This window comes from Pelodiscus sinensis, chromosome 4, assembly GCF_049634645.1.
Source record: "Pelodiscus sinensis isolate JC-2024 chromosome 4, ASM4963464v1, whole genome shotgun sequence".
Taxonomy (NCBI): domain Eukaryota; kingdom Metazoa; phylum Chordata; order Testudines; family Trionychidae; genus Pelodiscus; species Pelodiscus sinensis.
In genome coordinates, this window is record NC_134714.1 from 130,897,058 (window position 1) to 130,916,206 (window position 19,149).

Sequence of the window (19,149 nt, forward strand, 5' to 3'; positions counted from 1 at the left end):
GGGATTGAATTCTCCTCTCAGCAGGGTGGGGTGGGTCCCAGCAGGAGAAGATGAAGAAGGTGGCTAAATTGAGGGGTGACTTATCTGCCCCTCCAGATCGGCTCATATTTCGGGGGTACACTGTGCGCTGTGGACCTGAACAGAGATGGGAACACAGATCTGGTTCTGATTGGAGCCCCCATGTACTATACACCCCTGAATGGAGGACAGGTCCATGTCTGCCTGATTAACCAGCAGGTAGGAGGTGGGAAGACCTGGGTTTTATGGAGCAGTTGGACAGGTTTGGGACTAGGATCCCATTAAGTGGCTTGCTAGACAGAGATGTTCCCATGATCTAGCCCAGGTGAAGGGGTGTTGGGCTGCAGGGACACTAAGATGGGAGGGCTTTGTAGGGGGTGCTCTCTCCTCATGGTCAGTGCTGATCCCAATGCCCTTGTGTGGCACTAGGGGGCGCTGTGCAGCAGGGAGCAGGGAAGGATCTCTGTAGGGGGCGCTCTCCCCAGCCAGTCAGTGCTGATCCTTTCCCCATGTGTCTCTTTAGCTGGGCCTGCAGGGGGTGATGCTGATCTGTACCAAGACCCTGCAGGGGCAGGTGGGGCAGGCGCTGGGGCGCTTCGGGGCCAGCATGTCTGAAATCGGGGACATCAGCGGGGACGGACAGACGGACGTGGCCATCGGGGCCCCCATGGAGAATGACAACAGCGGGGCCTTGTACATCTTCCATGGGGAAAAGGGAGGCCTCAGTTCTCAGTACACACAGGTGAGGCACAGCCCATGCTCATATGCCATGATCCCATAGCCCCCAGGTTTGCATCCCTTATCCACTGCTGCCCCCTAGTGTCATAGTATGAAACAGCCACCCCTTCCCCTCCCCTGACCTCTCTCTGCCCCACAGCGCATCGAGGGGGCGCAGTTCCCCAGCAGGCTGCACTACTTTGGCCAGGCCGTCAGTGGCGGGACAGACCTGACGGGGGATGGGCTGCCGGACATCGCGGTGGGAGCACAAGGCCAGGTCCTGCTGCTGAGGTGAGTCCCTCTGTGTCCTGGCCCTGCCCCACTGGGCAATCTCAGACAGCGCCAGGAGATGTGTGTGTGTGCGGGGCGGTGGGGGGCCCCTTACAACAAAATTCACAACAAAACGCAGGTTATTGCCCATCCTAAGGGATGGTCATTCTCCCTAGTCTCTTGTATTTCACATCTCAAGCCTAAGCCAAAGCTGGTAGCCAATCCGGCACCAGACTAGTTAAAACTCAGTAATTAAGAAAAAGAAGTAGGAGTTCGTTACACAGTTAAAGTAGCTTAAGTATTCACACAAATGAGCTACAGTCTTAGTTTCTGAATGATAAAGAATCTTCTGTAATAAGCATATTCCATGCGAGGGCTACCCCAGGCCAAGCAGCCGAAGGCCTTTTGCTTATGCCTAGTGAGACTTGCCCCATTAGGGTACGTCTATACAGCAAGCTTATTTTGGAATAAGCTATTCCAGAGTAGTTATTCCAAAATAGCTTATTCCAAAATAGCATGTGTATTGAGGGAATCCTCAAAATTAGTCTGAGCTAGGCTTCTCTAATGTAGACATGCTATCTGGATTTAGAGCTCCAGGAGGCACTGGGGAGGAATGACTTAGAATGTCCCCGGTGAGGGGATATTTCAAAATAGCAGCTGAGGAGTGTCTACACAAGTCTTATTTCGAAATAACTATTTGGAAGAGGCGTTATTCCTTGTAGAATGACGTTTACAGATTTTGGAATAAGCTGCCTGTTATTTTGAAATTATTTTGAAATAACAGGGTGGCTGTGTAGATGCAGTAGAGATGCCCCCTTAGGGTCCAAGCAATACCAAGAAAACAACTTTCTCCTCTCTGGGGACTTCTACCCCTTCTCCCCACAGCCCACGCGGATGGGATGGGTTTATGTGCAGGGCTCCTCCTCCCAGAGAGGGTGAGAAGTGACCATGTCTCTGCTCTTCAGTGTCTCACTTTGGAATGGCTCATTTGGGCCCAAAGGCCTCTCCGGGGGCAGGAGCGAATCCTTCCACCGGAAGCCGGGTTTGACTCTCCTGTTCGATGAGTCTGGCACTGATAGGGAGTTCAAAGGGGCACAGCCTCAATATAACATGACACTGGGGGGTGCAGGGTTTATAAAGCACCAGCTGCACCTGACAGGCATTTCATCAAGTCACAAGATGAAGCACGTTCTCACGTTAGCATCTTTTAGCAATGCGGCCGCACAAGTCGGCTCCTTTCTTCTCTGCCCCTCAGCGTCTCCCCTGGCCATTCTGCATCTCCAAAACCCATCTCCTTGGGTGCTGGGAACAGTTCCATGCCGGGTGGGCGACTCTGGGAAAGGATGGGGCCTGGCCCCATTGCAGGGAGTAGATAGGTGATGGTTCCATTCCCACCATGGCAGGTCCCGGCCAGTGCTCAGAGTTGGAGTCACCATCAGCTTCCAGCCCCCCACAATCCCCACTACAGCTTTCAGCTGCCAGGAGCAGGAGAAGTTCAACACGGAGGCCAGCAAGGCAGAGATCTGCTTCACCGTCACAAAGAGCACCAAGGACAGCCTAGGTCGGACCAATCCCACCCTCGGTTCCCACCCCCTGAGCCAGGGAGTACCTGGCCCTGGTGCTGGATTGGAACCAGCGCCCCACTGGGGGGAGGTAAAGGCCTGTGTCCCATTTCCCCTTGAGAGTCCTGCTCTCAGTCTCGCTCTGTCCCTCATTTCCCCTCCCCCATAGACGACAGGATCTCCAGCATCATCCAGTATAGCCTGGTCCTGGACTCTGGCCGGATGAAGATCCGAGCTGCCTTTGGGTCCACTGGCCCCGTTCTGAGCAGGAATCTGAGTATGGGCATTGAGAAGAAATGTGAGATGCACCAGATAAGATTACCTGTGAGTGTGTGTGTGTGTGTGGGGGGGGCGGGATGGTCACGGCTCCTCCCCCTCCTGCTGAGTCTGCCCCTGCAACCCTACCCCTTGCTCCAAATCACCCAGGGTATGTCTACACTACCCTCCTAGTTCGAACTAGGAGGGTAATGTATGCATACCGCACTTGCTAATGAAGCCCGGGATTTGAATTTCCCGGGCTTCATTAGCATAAGCGGGGAGCCGCCATTTTTAAATCCCCGCTGCTTCGAACCCCGTGTAGCGCGGCTACACGGGGCTCGAACTAGGTAGTTCGGACTAGGGTGCCTATTCCGAACTACCGTTACTCCTCGTTTCACGAGGAGTAACGGTAGTTCGGAATAGGCACCCTAGTCCGAACTACCTAGTTCGAGCCCCGTGTAGCCGCGCTACACGGGGTTCGAAGCAGCGGGGATTTAAAAATGGCGGCTCCCCGCTTATGCTAATGAAGCCCGGGAAATTCAAATCCCGGGCTTCATTAGCAAGTGCGGTATGCATACATTACCCCGCTAGTTCGAACTAGCGGGGTAGTGTAGACATACCCCCAGAGAACAAACCTCTCCTGGATCCTGCTTTTTCTCATGGGTCCCTACGTGTCTCTATCTCCCCAGCTCTGCCCTGAGGACACCCTGACCCCCATCACCCTGCGCCTCAACTACACCCTGACGGGGGAACCCATTGCTGCTGCCGGCAACCTCAGCGCCATCCTGAGCGAGGACTCCGCACTGGTGTCTTCAGGCTCGGTAAGGCTGCTGGGGCCAGACACTGTAGTGGGTTTGCTGCAGGGATCAAACCAGCGACCAGTTCAAAAAGCAAGAACCTGCAAAGCCAGCAGCAGCAGCCTGAACCTCTTACCCAGTGCAGACACCGGGAGGCGACAGAGAACGCTGGCAAGTTTGCCATTTACAGACCTCTTTCCCCGGTTGGAAGCATTCCAACTTCACAAAGCTCCCAAAATGTCTGTCCAAACCCCCAAACATTCTTAGCGTAAAAAAAGTGGAATAGTTTCACCCAAAATAAAAAACCTTCCTTAGAGGGGAAGGCCACGTGCCTGCTTCCCCAGCCTCTCGAGACAGCCAGCCTTCTTGCCCTGCACCCCAAGAAGTGTCTTTCAGTTGTTGGCCAGAGCCAGGAGATGGACAGTGAAGGAAGGGTAGGAGCATGATGCAGCTGGACAGATTTAGGGCTGGAATCCCTTTAAGGGGCTTGCTGACCCCAGCCCTCCCGGCTCTCTCCCCAGCTCCCGTTTCAGAAGGATTGTGGCACAGATGGTCGTTGTGATGACCAGCTAGAAATCTCCTTCAATTTCTCTGGGTAAGTCACTGAATCCTCCCCCAACAACACCCATCATGGGGATCCTCTGGCTTGATCACACCTTGGATCTCCAGCATCCAGCCAGATTTCCTGCGTTGATGGATCCTGGGCGGAAGGCACTGTTGTGAGGAAGCTCAGAGTGCTGGGGCCTCCAGGTGGGCACTGCTAAAGGAAGTTCACAGAGCTGCCAGGGCACTTCCCTGAAGAAGCTCACTACTTTCTCTGCCTCCTAGTTTGAGCACCCTGGTGGTGGGGGTGATGCCTGAATTCAACATCACTGTGTCCATCCAGAACCGCGGGGAGAATTCCTACAGCACCACAGTGCAGTTCTTCTACCTGACCGCGCTGTCCTACCGCCGGGTCCTGCTGCTACAGGTACCCCAATGCACACCAGCATAAGTGGCAAGCTCAGCAGGGGGGGCGCTGTGTTGCAGGGAGCAGTTGGGGGCCCAGCAGGGGGCGCTGTGCTGCAGGGAGCAGTTGGGGGCTCAGCAGGGGGTGCTGTGTTGCAGGGAGCAGTTGGTGGCTCAGCAGGGGGCGCTCTGGGCCCCGTCTCTCACTGGCTGGTCCCTGTGCTCAGTCTAACAGGAGGACCATGGCCATTAAGTGCAGCTCAGCCGTGAGCTCAGAGGCGCAGACTCAGAGGAACAGCACCTGCCACATCAACCCCCCCATCTTCTGGAGCGGATCTGAGGTAGGGACTGGCCCTAGCCCAGCCTTGGCCTGGGAATGCCCTAGGCGTGAGCCTAGCTGTGAGCAGAGTGGGGCAGATCACTGGGGCAGCCCAGTCCGTGGTGAGGATGTGCTGGGGACTAAGAATGTTAAGGACTAGTTGACTATTTGATAAGAAAATGTTTATTGGAGAGTCGAGTCGACTATTCGATTCCCCTCCTCCTTGCTGCATCTATCGGGGGGAAGAGGGGTCACTTCAAGGTGGCAGCAGCACATGGAGCCTGTACCTGGGCGGTGCTGCCACTTTGAAACCTGAAGCTGCGTTTCAAAGGGGCGGTGCCACACAGCTGATCCCCACTGGGGACTCTTGAACATTTCAAAGCAGGCGCGCCCACATGCAGCCCAGAGCCAGCGGGACTTTCCTCTGGCCCAGGGTTGCACACAGAGTTCTGCATTCCTCCTTTGAAATGTACAAGAGCCCCAGTGGGGACTCTTGTATGTTTCAAAGGGGGAATGTGGAAGTGCCTGTCGACTAGTTGAGTAGTTGATGGAAATCCCATTGACTACTCGATTAGTAAATTAACCATTGGTTAACATCCTTACTGGGCACAGCGCTGGTGGGGGAAGGAGGCCAGCGAGTCAGTGCAAACAGAACCCTGAGCTCATTCCGGGCTGGGTCAGGCCGTGTCGGGGCCGGGAAACAAGGGGTAGCCTGAGAGGCTGGGAACGAGGCTCCACTGGACGAGATGATAGTGAGGGGAGGGGCTGTTAATGGGCTGTTGCTGTGGCATGAGGCCGACTGGGGTCTCGGGATCCCAGACCTGGTTCAGGCTGTTTGATGCTGGGCAGGGCCAGGGCCATGGTAGCACCTTTGCCTCTCTCATTTATCCCATTTATCCATCTCAGTTCATACCACCGCCCCTCCCCCGAACCTCTGTGCCAGCCCCTCCCCCGCAGTCTCTGGCAGTTCCCCAGGCCCCGAGCCCAGCGACTCTCTCACCCCCTGTGTGTTTCCCAGGCCGTCTTCATCGCCACCTTCGACGTCTCCTCTGAGGCCGACCTGGGGGACAGGCTGCAGATCACGGCCAGCGCCAGCAGGTGAGGGGCTGTGCAGGGCCAGGAGAAGGGGGTGGGGGCAGTGGAGGGGCAGTGCACAGAGTAGGGCAGGGCAGAGGCCTGTGGTGCACCCTCCCTGCACAGTTATCTGGCTGCATCTCACATCTCTCCTTTGTCTTCCCCTCCCCCCAGTGACAACGGCGGCCCCGTCACCGAGCGCATGGTTCACCGGGAGGAGCTGCCAGTCAAGTACGGCATCTTCATCATCCTCACCAGGTAGGTCAGTGCAGAGACATTGGGAGAGAGCCCCCTGCTGGGCCCCTTCCTGTTCCCTGCAGCACAGCGCTCCCTGCTGGACATGAACCCCACTGCCACCCTCCAGCTACGCCCATCACACTCCCGTCTCCCTTGTTCCTCCCCCAGCCTCGAGGAGTCGACCAAGTACGTCAACTTCTCCACCAAGGCGGCAGAGACAAGCGCGCCAGTGACACATCGGTACGAGGTGAGGCTGGTCGCACAGCATATGAGGGGGAGGTGGAGCGAGGGGGGGGCTCAGAGCAGGGGGCGGGGGTGGAACTGCCTGAGCTGGATCTAGTGGGTTAGAGCACAGAGGGGTGGGGTGGGCAGGGTCAGAGCTGCCAGGTTCTCTCCCTGCAGTTCCTAGGGGGAGTCTGTTTCTTCCAGGTGAAGAACCTGCGGCAGCGAAGCGTCCCCCTGTCGGTCACGTTCCAGTTCCCCGTGGAGCTGAGCGGGGTCCGTGTGTGGGACGCCTCTGAGGTCGTCCCCTCCAAGGTGCCTGCCTCTCCCTGGGCTTCTGTTTGTGAGAAGGGCCCTATGACACCTGCTGTGCCCCACAGCGCCCCCTGCTGGGGCAGGCTGCCTTGCCAGGATAGCAGAGAGGAGACCCCATATCCCCAGAGCTCTCCTTAGGACAGTGGTTTCCTTTTTGGGGCTGCCTGGGGGCGGGGCTGCGCATATGCCATGCACCCAGGGACTGGTGCTGCGCCCAGGGATGGGGCTGGCCCAAATTGTTTGGCAGGCGCACATAAATGGCCCTGCAGGCACGATGGTGCCCACGGGGACTGCATTGGGGACCACTCCCTTAGGATTTATGGGACCCTACAAAGTACTATTACACTGGAGGGATGGAGGAATGTGATTTGATAATGTTCAGCAACACAAAGAAATTTTAAAGTTAGGTCCTGTCAGCTATCACAGTCAATTCAGAACCTGACAGGATATGCCTGGGGTTGGCAAATGCATGTGAAATGGCTTCATTGCTTCACACATGGCTCTTTCACAGGGTCAGTGTCTGCTCATGGCTCTGGCCAGCTCAGTCCTCTCCCGAGGAGGCAGAGCCACAGCCCAGACACAGGAATGAACAGATGGATGGAGAGTAAGATCCAGAGGTGCCCCAAATTTTCCCTATGCAATGGTGTATTCTGCCTGTGGATAAGGATGGCACTGAAGTGCCTACCCACCAATCAGTCAGTTCCCTGCCTTGGAGCTGCATTAGAGCAGTGCTCGCTAGAGATGAAAGGGCCCATGTTATATTCCTGCCCCTGTTAACTCCATGTCTCTTCCTCCTCCTCCTTACACCCCAGCCCCAGCTGGCTCAGTGCACCAGTGAGGCAGAAACACCTGGTTCAAAGGATGTTGTGAAGCAGATGAGCAAGCGCCCCCTGCTGGTGAGTTCAGGCCAGTGTGGTACCAGCAGCCCCTTTCCCTCTGCAAAAACACAGACAACGAGTGGGGGGATGGGCTGTGCTGCGGGAAGGCCTTTTGTTAGACAGACTCAAACCCTGATTGCCATGCTGAGTCCTTGCACGTCTCCATGCCCCCTTTCCCCTGCATTAACACAGACAGCAAGTGGGGGGAGGAGGGTGGCCTTGAGGAAGGCCTCCTGCTACAGATAGACCCAGACCCCCATGGCCATGCCCAGACCCTGCACGTCCCTGCCTCACCCGGCGATATCCTTCCACCCCAGGACTGCTCCGTGGCCACCTGTAAGAAGATTCGGTGCACAATCACCTCCCTGGCAATGCAGCAGCCGCTGGAGTTCACGATCAAAGGGAACGTCGGCTTCCAGTGGGTCCCCCAGGTATGAGAGCTGCCTCTGCCTCCCAGCCGGATGAGGAAACCCCCCTCATGAACAGTCCCCGTGCCCTCCCCAAAGGTGGCTGCATCTCAGTGCTGGGCCAGGGATTGCTCCTGTACGATCAGCCTGTCAATTTCCCTGGGACCCCTGGGGTGATGCTCTGGGCGTGTCGGTGTCATTTCTGGTCAGGGACAGGGAGTTTCTCTGTTCCAGACTCTGCAGCAGAAAGTGACCCTGGTGAGCGAGGCCCAGATTGAATACGAGGAGAAGAAATACACCCAGAAGGAGGGATTTGTCCAGCGCCAGGTACCAGAGTGACAGTGCTGGGATAGAGAGAGCATGGGCTAGTGGTTAGAGCTGGGAGCCAGCTCTCTTGTCCCTGCACTGGCAGGAAGTGGAGTCTGGGGGTTTAGAGCAGAGGTGGGGGGATGGTGGCAGGAGTCCTGGGTCCCCATCTTATGGCTCTTCCCCACCAGGTGCAGACGGTGGTGGAGCAGCTCGTGGTCTATAACTACCTGCCCATCATCGTGGGCAGCAGCGTGGGAGGCCTGGTCCTGTTGGCCCTCATCAGTGCAGCCCTCTACAAGGTGAGGGGGGGAGGAGGGCTCAACCCCCTCCCCCACCGCCTAGCACCCTGGCGGTGGGGCCTGTTTCTGCTGAGGGAGGGGTAAAGGTCTTTCCTCTGGAAATTCCCACAACCCATCCCTCCCCCTCCTCCGCTGTGAACCTGTGCCCGTCTGGCTCTCACTCTCTGTCTCCTTCCAGTTTGGCTTCTTCAAGCGCCAGTACAAGGAGAAGATGAACACTGTGGAGCCCAAGGGGGCTGACCCAACTCACAGCGCCACCGACAGCAACGCCCCTGCTTCTGATGTCCCCACACAATAGCCCCCTATGCACCCACACCCTTTGGCTTTGCCTCCTGCTGGGCTGCTCTGGATCCACCCCTCCCCCTTGTGTTTGCCACTTCAAGATGCAGAAAAACTGGTCAGTGCCCACCCTCCCACCAGCAAAACTTGTCCTGGTGCCAACTCGAGCTAATCGATACTCAGATTAGACTCAGCAGGATTCTAGTTCCCTTACTGTGGTTTTGCACGAAGACACTGAAGACAGTTCACAGGCTTTGTTTAGATTTCTATTGATTTAGCTTGTGATGAGAAAAATTATGGGGTTTAATCATTTTCCCCTTTTGTTATCAATGTCAGTCATCACATTTGTAGTAATTTGTGTTTCAGGGGCCAGGCCTTCTGTGAAGATCAGACAATTATTTAATGGCAGTAGAGGTTGAGATTCAAAAACAGTTAAAGCTTTATAACTGTGCTTGGAAGGATTGGATTTTTTTTAGTAAATATTGAGTTCATTGTACACACGGACACTGGTGGCAAAATTTTCCATCGCTAATAATTGAAATTTCCTGCTTGAGAATGTATTAGAGTGTGATTTAAGGCTCTTGTCTTTGTATATTTTGAGCTGTGATGTTAAAGCTTTGTGTTGGAATAGTTATAATTTGGCCTTTTTAAATCAATGTTTTCATTGCAGAACGAGGGTTTGATCTCCTCAGTCATTTTCAATACCTGAAAATGTAAATTCAGAAAAATAGAAAGCACGCTTGAAGTCTGTGGAAATTATTAGAAAAAAGGAATTCTGCCAAATCTATTTATAACCTTTAACCTCCTCTCCATGAATTGTTGAAATCACTTGTGAAAATGTATGAACGAATTATCCTAAATGCAGCCCCTATGACACTGGCATAGGCACAAGTTTTATACACCATAAGGTGGAACTTGAGTAAGTTCTCCAGCCCCAGAAGGGGTCACTACAGGATTATATATACAGGAATTATCCCTTCTGTTCACAGGACATGCAGCCTTTCCCTCTAGATGCACTGACCCAAGCAGCCTCAGAGCGGGGGACTAGCCGGCTCTGGGGTCAGGAGGGCAGGGAACGGGCTATGGGACTTTGTGAGTGAATCTCATTTGCTGTGATCATTAGCGCCAAAATGAAAGGAGTTGGGTCTCATCCTAGATAGGAACTCACAGGTGTGCACTTGGCCACAGTTCCCACAAAATTGTGGGTTCAGGGACAGCCGGGCTCATGAACCCCTGAGGCATTTCTGCCTCCTCATCTACCCCCAGGGCTAGCGATTGAGGTGTTTATCCCCCACTCCTTTAACCCCCTCCCCTGTTCACCTCAGGGCCCAGCCTCCCACCCAACTGCCAGATCAGAACATGCCCAACTGCCATGGAACCTCCAGAGCCCAACATTCCACTCACCTGCCATGGTGCCTGGATCCTGAGCCCTGCTGTTTCCCTCGTAGCTCCGTGTTCTTGGGGGCCAGGGCACAGGATCCGGCCTGTCTGTCGGACTCAGGGAAGACCCTCCCACCCCCACCGCCACCCCAACCTCTGCTTGAACCAAAGCTGCTCAGAGGAAAGATTTACTCAAAGCAATAGAAGGGCAGGGGAAGACTCGGCTAAGCCCCTTCAGACACGCCCCTACCCGCATTTATATGAAAGATGGGGAACCCTTCTTCCAGGGGGAGTCAGCAGCAGCCAGTTCAGGGTTCAATACCTAGAGGCAGGTCTATCCTAGGAAATTATTTTGAAATAATGAAATTCAAAATAATAACTCGTGAAATAACAAAATTGAAATAGCATGTCCCTACTACGGGGGAGTCTCAAAATTAGCCTGAGGCAGGCTCTGTTATTGTGGATGTGCTGCCTCAACTTAGAGACCCAGACAGCACTGGGGAGTAATTCGGAATTACTCTGTGAAGGACCTATTTTGAAATAGCAGCAGTGGAGCACCCACACTACAGCTATTTCAAAATATCTATTTTGAATTAAGAACATAAGAACGGCCATGCTGGGTCAGACCAAAGGTCCATCTAGCCCAGTAGCCTGTCTGCTGACAGTGGCCAGCACCAGATGCCCCAGAGAGGGTGGACCGAAGACAATGATCAAGCGATTTGTCTCCTGCCATCCTTCTCCAGCTTCTGACAAACAGAGGCCAGGGACACCATTCCTACCCCCTGGCTAATAGCCTTTTATGGACCTAACCTCCATGAAATTATCTACCTTCTCTTTAAACTCTGTTATAGTCCTAGCCTTCACAGCCTCCTCTGGCAAGGAGTTCCACAGGTTGACTATACGCTGTGTGAAGAAGAACTTTCTTTTATTAGTTTTAAACCTGCTACCCATTAATTTCATTTGGTGTCCTCTAGTTCTTCTATTATGGGAACTAATAAATAACTTTTCTTTATCCGCTCTCTCCACACCACTCATGATTTTATAGACCTCTATCATATCCCCCCTCAGTCTCCTCTTTTCTAAACTGAAAAGTCCCAGTTGCTTTAACACATCTTCATATGGGACCCATTCCAAACCCCTAATCATTTTAGTTGCCCTTTTCTGAACCCTTTCCAAGGCCAAAATATTTTTTTTGAGGTGAGGAGACCACATCTGTACACAGTATTCAAGATGAGGGTGTACCATAGTTTTATATAGGGGCAGTAAGATATGCTGTCTTATTTTCTATCCCTTTCTTAATAATTCCTAGCATCCTATTTGCCTTTTTGACTGCCGCTGCCCACTATGTGGAAGTTTTCAGAGAACTATCCATGATAACTCTCTTTCCTGATTTGTCATAGCCAAATTAGCCCCCATCATACTGCACGTATAGTTGGGGTTTTTTTCCCGATGTGCATTACTTTACACTTATACACACTAAATTTCATTTGCCATTTTTTTGCCCAATCACTCAGTTTGGTGAGATCTTTTTGGAGTCCCTCACAGTCTGTTTCTGTCTTGACTATCCTAAGCATTGTTCCCCCAGGGAAGCAGGAGTACAGATTTTTAAATAACTACCCTGTTATTTCAAAATAATAGGCTTGGTAGTGTAGACACTCTGCTTATTATTTTGAAATAATGGGGGGGGGGTGAAGTGGGGAGATTACTTTGAATTAATTCCCTAGTGTAGACAAGGGCTAGAAGTTCATCTCCATCTATCCCACATGGAACTGGCTGGAGCCCCCACACACTGACCTGGGAAATTCACACACTACCCCATGGCAGTCAATGCTTCGCCGTTTGCAGGCACAGAGTCTGAGCTAGAAAATAAATTTGAATAAACGGGAGGGAAGGAATTCAGCATTAATTTGGGAAAAAACCACAAACGGAGCTCAGAAACAAAACCATGAGTAAAAGTGCCATCTCAAGAAGGCTGGGCAGTGTCTTTTCCTCTCTGCACTTGGGCTGAGGTGGAGATGGATACAGGAGACAGACTTGTTGAGAATCTCTGGGTTAGGTTAAAAGGGGTAAAAAACAAGGATGATGTCATGCTAGGGGTCTACTCCAGATCACCTACCCTACCCAGGCAGAAGAAGTGGATCAGGCATTTTTTAAACAACTCACAAAATCAGCCAAAGCTCAGGATTTGGTGGTGACTTCCACTATTCAGACATATGTTGGGAAGCTAACACAGTAGGGCACAGATTGTCCAGTAAGTTTTTGGATTGTATAGGATACCTTTTTTTATTCCAGAAGAGTGAGAAAACACCTGGGTGAGGGGGGCTGTTTTAGATTTGATTTTAACAAATAAGGAGTAACTGGTTGAGAGTTTGAAAGTGGAAGGCAGCTTCGGTGAAAGTGATCATGAAATCATAGAGTTCATGATTCTAAGGAATGGTAGAAGGGAGAACAGCAAAATGAAGACAATGGATTTCAGGAAGGCAGATTTTAGTAAAATCAGAAAGCTGGTAGGTAAGGTCCCCATGGGAAGCAAGACTAAGAGGAAAAACAACTGAAGAGAGTTGCCAGTTTTTCAAAGGGTACAAAAGCAAACTATTCCGCTGCATAGGAAAGTTAGAAAGTATGGCAAGAGACCACCTTGGCTTAACCAGAAGATCTTGCATGATCTAAAAATAAAAAATGAGTCATTAAAAAGTAGAAACTAGGGCATATTATAAGTAAATAACACAAATATGCAGAGGCAAGATTAGAAAAGCGAAGTCACAGAATGAGCTCAGTCTAATTAGAGACATAAAGGGAAACAAGAAGACATTTTACAAATTAGAAGCAAGAGGAAGTCCAAAGACAGGCCCACTGCTCAGTGAGGAGGGAGAAACAGTGACATGAAAGTTGGAAATGGCAGAGGTGCTTAATGACTTCTTTGTTTCAGTTTTCGTCAAGATTGATGGTGACAGGATACCTAACATAGTGAATGCTAGTAGAAATGGGGTAAGTTTAGAAGTTGAAATAAAAGAACAAATTAAAAATTACTTGTAAAAGTTAGATGTCTGCAAGTCACCAGGGCCTGATGAAATGCATCCTACAATACTGAAAGAGCTGATAGAGGAGGTATCTCAGCCTTTAGCTATCATCTCTGAAAAACATGGAAGTCAGGAGAGATTACAGAAGACTGGAAAAAGGAAAATCTAGTGCCCATCTATAAAAAGGGAAATAAGAACAACCCAGGAAGCCACAGACCAGTCAGTTTAACTTCTGTGCCAGGGATGATAATGGAGCAAGCAATTAAGGAATTCATCTGCAAACACCTGGGAGAAAATAAGGTGCTAGGTAACAGCCAGAATGGATTTGTAAACAACAAATCATGTCAAATCAATCTGATAGCTTTCTTTAACATGATAACATGTCTTGTGGATAAGGGAGAAACAGTGGTCGTGGTATACCTAGCCTTTAGTAAAGCATTTGATATGGGCTGGCATGACCTTCTTATCAATAAAATAGGGAAATACAACCTAGACGGGGCTACTGTAAGGTGGGTGCATAACTGGCTAGATAACAGTTCTCAGAGAATAGTTATTGGTTCACAGTCATGCTGGAAGGACGTTAAGTGGGGTTCATGGGGTCTGTTTTGGGACTGGTTACGTTCAACGTCTTCATCAGTGGTTTAGATATTGACAGAGAGAGTATGTTTATTAACAGGGCTTGCGCAGCTGTGCCAGCTTGTAACCTACTTGCCACAGATTAGTAGATTACATTAATTGTCGAGCCCTGCTTATTAAGTTTGCGGATGATATCAAGCAGGGAGAGGTTGCAAGTGCTTTGGAAGATGGATCAAAATTCAAAATGATTTGGACAAACTGGAAAAATAGTCTGAGGTTAATAGGATGAAGTTCAATAAAGACAAATGGACCACAATCTAAATATGAGTCAACACTGTACAAAAGCAAACATGATTCTGGGAGGCATTAACAGGAGTGTTGTGAGCAAGACAGGAGAAGTCATTCTTCTGCTCTACTCTGCATTGATTAGGCCTCATGGAGTATTGTGTCCAGTTCTGGGCACTACATTTCAAGCAAGATATGGAGAAACTGGAGAAGGTCCAGAGAAGAGCAACAAAAATGATGAAAGGTCTAGAAAACAGGTGCGATGAGAGAAGACTGAAAGAATTGGGCTTGTTTAGTTTAGAAAAGAGAAGACTGAGAGGGGATACGATAGCGGTTTTCAAGTATCTAAAAGGGTGTCACAGGGAGGAGGGAGGAAAATTGTTCTCCTTGACCTCTGAGGATAGGACAATAAGCAATGGGCTTAAATTGGAGCAAGGGAGGTTTAGGTTGGACATTAGGAAAGTCTTTGTACCTGTCAGGGTGGTTAAACACTGGAATAAATTGCCCAGGGGGGTTGTGGAATCTCTATCTCTGGAGATATTTAAGAGCAAGTTAGACAGACACCTGTCAGGGATGACTCAGATGGTGCTTGGTCCTGCCGTGAGGGCAGGGGACTGGACTCGATGACCTCTTGAGGTCCCTTCCAGTTCTAGTGTTCTATTATTCTATGATTCAGGTTACTTCCCTGTTATGTGTCCTCCTTACTTTACCATTCACACATTCACAGCCCATTTCTCCTTTAGTCTGTACATTCCCTCATACAACCGATGGACAGATTTTATTTGCCAGTTTTGTTTAGTCTTTTATGGCGGGCCTGGGACCATAAGTGAGGCATGTAGTTTTGTGACTGAGTTTTAGAAGCACTCCCAAATAATTAATTTGGATGGCTAATATGGATACAGTGTATATATCTATAGGTTATATGAATACATATGTGTGCCTATGACACAACCTTACAAGGGTTTGTTTTTCAACTAGACTTACCCAGTATTGCCTGGGTCCATCAGGGCAGGAAGCTGGTAGTGCGGCGAGTGCAGGAGTCAGGGTAGAGCCTTGCAGATCTGGGGGGGTATGACAGAAGCTTGTGGGGGGTGGGTGAGAGAGAGAGAGGGAGAGGTGTGGGGCATGAGGACAGGGCTCATGGTGGGGTAACATCCAGTGGCCTGGCCGGTGGGCCCCTCCAGTCCGGTCAGTGGGATCTTTCCCGCCCAGCCCTCCTGACTGCCAGGGGCCTTCTCTCCCGCCTCAGCGGCTCCTCCGTGCCAGCAGCCAGGAATATTCTGCCCCCATTCGATCAGCCTCATTTTGCACAGACACTATAATTGACTGTTTTTTCCCTCCCCCCTCCTCTTTTTCTGCTTTATTTGAACCTCTGTGCCTCTTGCTCAATATTTGTCAGCTGAAGAAGTGGGTGGTGTCCATGAAAGCTCGTGAGTGCCTGTATTTTTCGTTAGCGTCTTAAAGATACTACAGTGAGACCGGTTGTTTTTAAAGTTTTTCTTCCAGGTGGCATTTATCTGTTTTTGGGAAATTCCATGTGTTAATGCGTTAATCCTTGTTAACCTGCTGAATCAGGGTTTTTCAATTTCAAATTCTTTTTTAATCACTACCCTACGAGCAAATAGCAGCTTCTTGTTTTCCAATCTGCTCTGTGAACTCTCCATTTTTCCCCTTCATTTTATTCAGTGAAAGTACTATTTGCTATTTCTCCCTCTTGTGCACTTACTTGTCCCGTTTTGACAGACACCAGTCTAGGTTTTAGTTTAACTGGAACCAGGCTTTTATCATATGGGTGTGGTTGAACTGCAGTGGGCCCCGTCTCATCTTCTAATTTTGCCAAGGCCACCTTTTTCCATACCTGAAGCCTGCTGTTGATGACCAATGTTTATAACAGGGGACAGCACATCTCTTTGAAGTAGGCTTCTCACAGTTTTTCCCAACGTTCTATGCTTTCTGTGTCTGGATTGCTCACTGCCCTGTTAGACAAGCAGGAGGGCTCTGGTCCAGGGCTCTGATCTTTCTCTTGCGTCTTTTAACCCTCTCTTTATTTCTGTTACTTGCCCCACCAATTCTGTGGCGTGTTGTCTTAACCATTTAATAGCCATCATTACAGTTTGCAGCATTCCACACGTCAAGGCTACAGTCTGTGCTCAAGCCTTACAAATTATATTACATGTTTCTTCCCCGCTATAGTTTTGAAATCCATATGCACCTTTTGTACTAGCAGCCTTGCATGGCTATAACATATAACAGTCTATGAGGATTTTCAGGAGGGGTTAAGGGGTTCCATGGCTCATGGCTTGGTGTCGTGTTAGATCGCAATTCCAACAGAGGTAAAGCTTGCTTGCTTACAGATCTCATTGGGGTCACCAATGTAGTAGTCAGGATTCACTAGTGTGGGGTCCTGACAGGTCTCCTGTTCTGTCGGTGATGATGACCATCCACTGCATACTTGGCTCTTCTGCGTGTTGTGTTGGTTGCACAAGTAGCCAACATAGCAGACACCGAAAGAGCCTCCAAAGACCACAAAACCAGGTAAGGGTCAAAGGAAGCAGGCCAAACTTAGTGTAGACAAAGCACCTGTCATGGGGTCACAGACGGCCCTTTGGGGGTGCCTCCTGATGTGCTGATATAGCCACTGCCACTCACCTTCCTGCTCTCTGGGGCTTCTCATCATCTAGTCCTGCTGGGCCAGCCCCCTGTTCTCCCCCAGCCCAGTGCCTGAACTAAGATCCCTGCCCCCACCGAGCAGCAGTACAGATGCTGAATCTCTTCAGGTCCAAGGAGAGTGCAGTTTCGGGCCCAGGTTCCTGGGATACTCCTCCCCAAATGGGACCAAGTCCCCTGAAGGAATTACTTAGGTAAGCCCCCTTTAGCAATGAAAGGGGAAAAGTACACACTGGTGGTTCCCCCGCTCCAGGTAATAATTATTACACTGGATTCGATAGTAAGTAAATAAAAGTGGTTTCATTAAGTAGAAGCAGTCGGATTTAAGTGGTAATAAGTGAGAACAGGCAGAGCAAAGCAGGTTACAAATCAAAAGAAACAAAAAAGCTTGGCTAATTCTACACTGAAACCTCAGTACAGACTCTTCAAACTCACCCTGAAACCGCCTTTCCAGCTGCCCCTCCAATCCAGGGCTGTCTCTGCTGGGGCACTGGGGTCTTCTGCTCCTTCCCTGAGGTGCAGCCCAGACAAAAGACCAAGGCCCCTGCTCTCCTGTTCCTTTTTAAAGAATTGAGGCCACTCCCCACCAACCACTGCTCAGACTTAGGACAAAAGAGATTGTTTAACAGTTGCTCATCAAGACACTGAGGGTGACACCCTTGATGCCTCTCATTCACACATTTAACACCCCCACAAGATTCCTCCTCCATTTGTCTAATTTATCTTACACATCCAAGTAAAATAAACAGAACCAGAGGGTCGTGACATGCAGATTGATGGGTTACATGAGATCATTTGCTCAAAGCACCTTTGAGTGTTGTATAGTGGTGTCCATACGCCCATTTCACAAAGTCCTTGTTTCCCTGGTGCCCAGTTGCACAGCTGTGTGTTCCTATCCAACCTGAGACCCAACTTCTTTCATTCTAGATCTAATGAACATAGCACATGAGATTCACTTACTAAGCCTCATATCCCATTCTCTGGCACCAACCACCCCCTCCAGCCAGCCAGCTCTGATGCCCTGGAGCTGGATTGGAGCTGGCACCTTTAGAGGGGAAAAGCTCCTCCTCCCATTCCTTTCCCCCTACGCCATCAGGTCCTCTTCTCTGAGGCTGCTCAGATCCAGTGCCCCTAGAGGGGAAAGGCTGCATGTCCCACCCCCATCCCTGAGAACAGTGGAGATAGCCCCTGTCTATATAATCCTGTGGAGACCCCCTCTGGAGTTGGAGAACTGACAGGTCCTGCTTACACATGGGACAGGAAGGCATGTCCATTAGCATACAGAATGGAGAACAGCATTTCCAAAGCAAGAACCGCACTGAGCTCTGGGACACAGAAAGCAGGGAAGCATTGGCCAAATGGGAAATCTTTGCTCCATATGCTAACAAACCCACATCTGCACACATCCCCAGATCAGTCATTATCAGTCCAATTCTAGTCATAAATCCTCTCTTGGCATCTAAAACACTGCAGCTGCCTAATTGCATTATGAGTTCCCTGGAGGGAACACCGCCCATATGATCAGTTCCTGTTGTCTAGCATGAAACAAACAACTTCGGGATGCTCCCTGGAACTGTCCATGTACCCTTAACAAATTTAGTGCCCCCCTTGAACCATTGTTGTTTCCCTGCAAAAACCCCTTCTCATGCTCCAGCCATCTGATGCCGGGATCTGAATTCTGTACCAGTTCCACTGGGACTTCATCTGCTTGGGTCTGATTGTGCTGGGAGCTCTCTCTGCCTGTCTCCAACACTCTGGACCCCCAGCTACCAGCACCATCTGGGAACCCTGATCCCTTCAAGCTTCATGGAGTGATGGACTCTCCCCCCCCCCCGCCCAGGTCCATCCTCCTGACCCTGCCTTGCGTGATCAGTTCTGGCTTCTTAGCTCTAAGCTTTGTAATCAGATTTCAGTTAGATTTAATATTGTAATGGGTGTGTTGGTCTGGTTCCCCTTGTAGGGTTACCACCGGGAATAAAGAGCTTTCATGGTTAAACCAGGTTTTAGCCAGGTTGGGCTGGCCCAGAATGGAATCCCTGGCCTCTGTTTGTCAGAGTCTGGAAATGGATGACAGAGGAGGGATCACTTGATGATTCCCTGTTCTCTCCTCTGGGGTATCTGGCATTGGCCACTGTCGGCAGTGGCCGTTCTTATGTTAAGCTGGTTACATTGCCAGCTCTCTCTAGCTGGTTACATCTCTCTCTCTCTCCCTCCCTCTCCCACCAGTTCTTTTTGGGTATTGTTTTTTGCTTCCCCATTCACTCTGCAACAACACTCCTTGTACCTAAGCTAACGATCCCTGTAATTTCCCA

The 19,149-nt window shown here is 50.6% G+C and overlaps 1 protein-coding gene across 6 annotated transcripts in view; it reads left to right on the forward strand.

Annotated features, from left to right (window-relative positions):
• The window catches only part of LOC102452070 (integrin alpha-D-like), a 35,499-nt gene extending 24,365 nt beyond the window's left edge, over nt 1–11,134 (forward strand). For 4 of the 6 annotated variants that reach the window (XM_075928890.1, XM_075928894.1, XM_075928891.1 and 1 more), the window contains 18 exons: nt 97–237; nt 542–760; nt 896–1,026; nt 2,409–2,566; nt 2,737–2,891; nt 3,515–3,646; nt 4,144–4,217; nt 4,451–4,592; nt 4,798–4,911; nt 5,908–5,987; nt 6,138–6,221; nt 6,369–6,447; nt 6,630–6,737; nt 7,550–7,633; nt 7,933–8,046; nt 8,257–8,349; nt 8,520–8,630; nt 8,809–11,133. In XM_075928890.1, the coding sequence (XP_075785005.1) occupies nt 97–237; nt 542–760; nt 896–1,026; nt 2,409–2,566; nt 2,737–2,891; nt 3,515–3,646; nt 4,144–4,217; nt 4,451–4,592; nt 4,798–4,911; nt 5,908–5,987; nt 6,138–6,221; nt 6,369–6,447; nt 6,630–6,737; nt 7,550–7,633; nt 7,933–8,046; nt 8,257–8,349; nt 8,520–8,630; nt 8,809–8,928 (2,139 nt within the window). In that variant the 3' untranslated portion in view covers nt 8,929–11,133. Of the gene's footprint in view, nt 1–96; nt 238–541; nt 761–895; nt 1,027–2,408; nt 2,567–2,736; nt 2,892–3,514; nt 3,647–4,143; nt 4,218–4,450; nt 4,593–4,797; nt 4,912–5,907; nt 5,988–6,137; nt 6,222–6,368; nt 6,448–6,629; nt 6,738–7,549; nt 7,634–7,932; nt 8,047–8,256; nt 8,350–8,519; nt 8,631–8,808 lie in introns of all 6 variants that reach the window. The other 2 variants (XM_075928892.1, XM_075928893.1) reach the window with 1 other exon arrangement.
• Nucleotides 11,135–19,149: the final 8,015 nt, after the last annotated feature.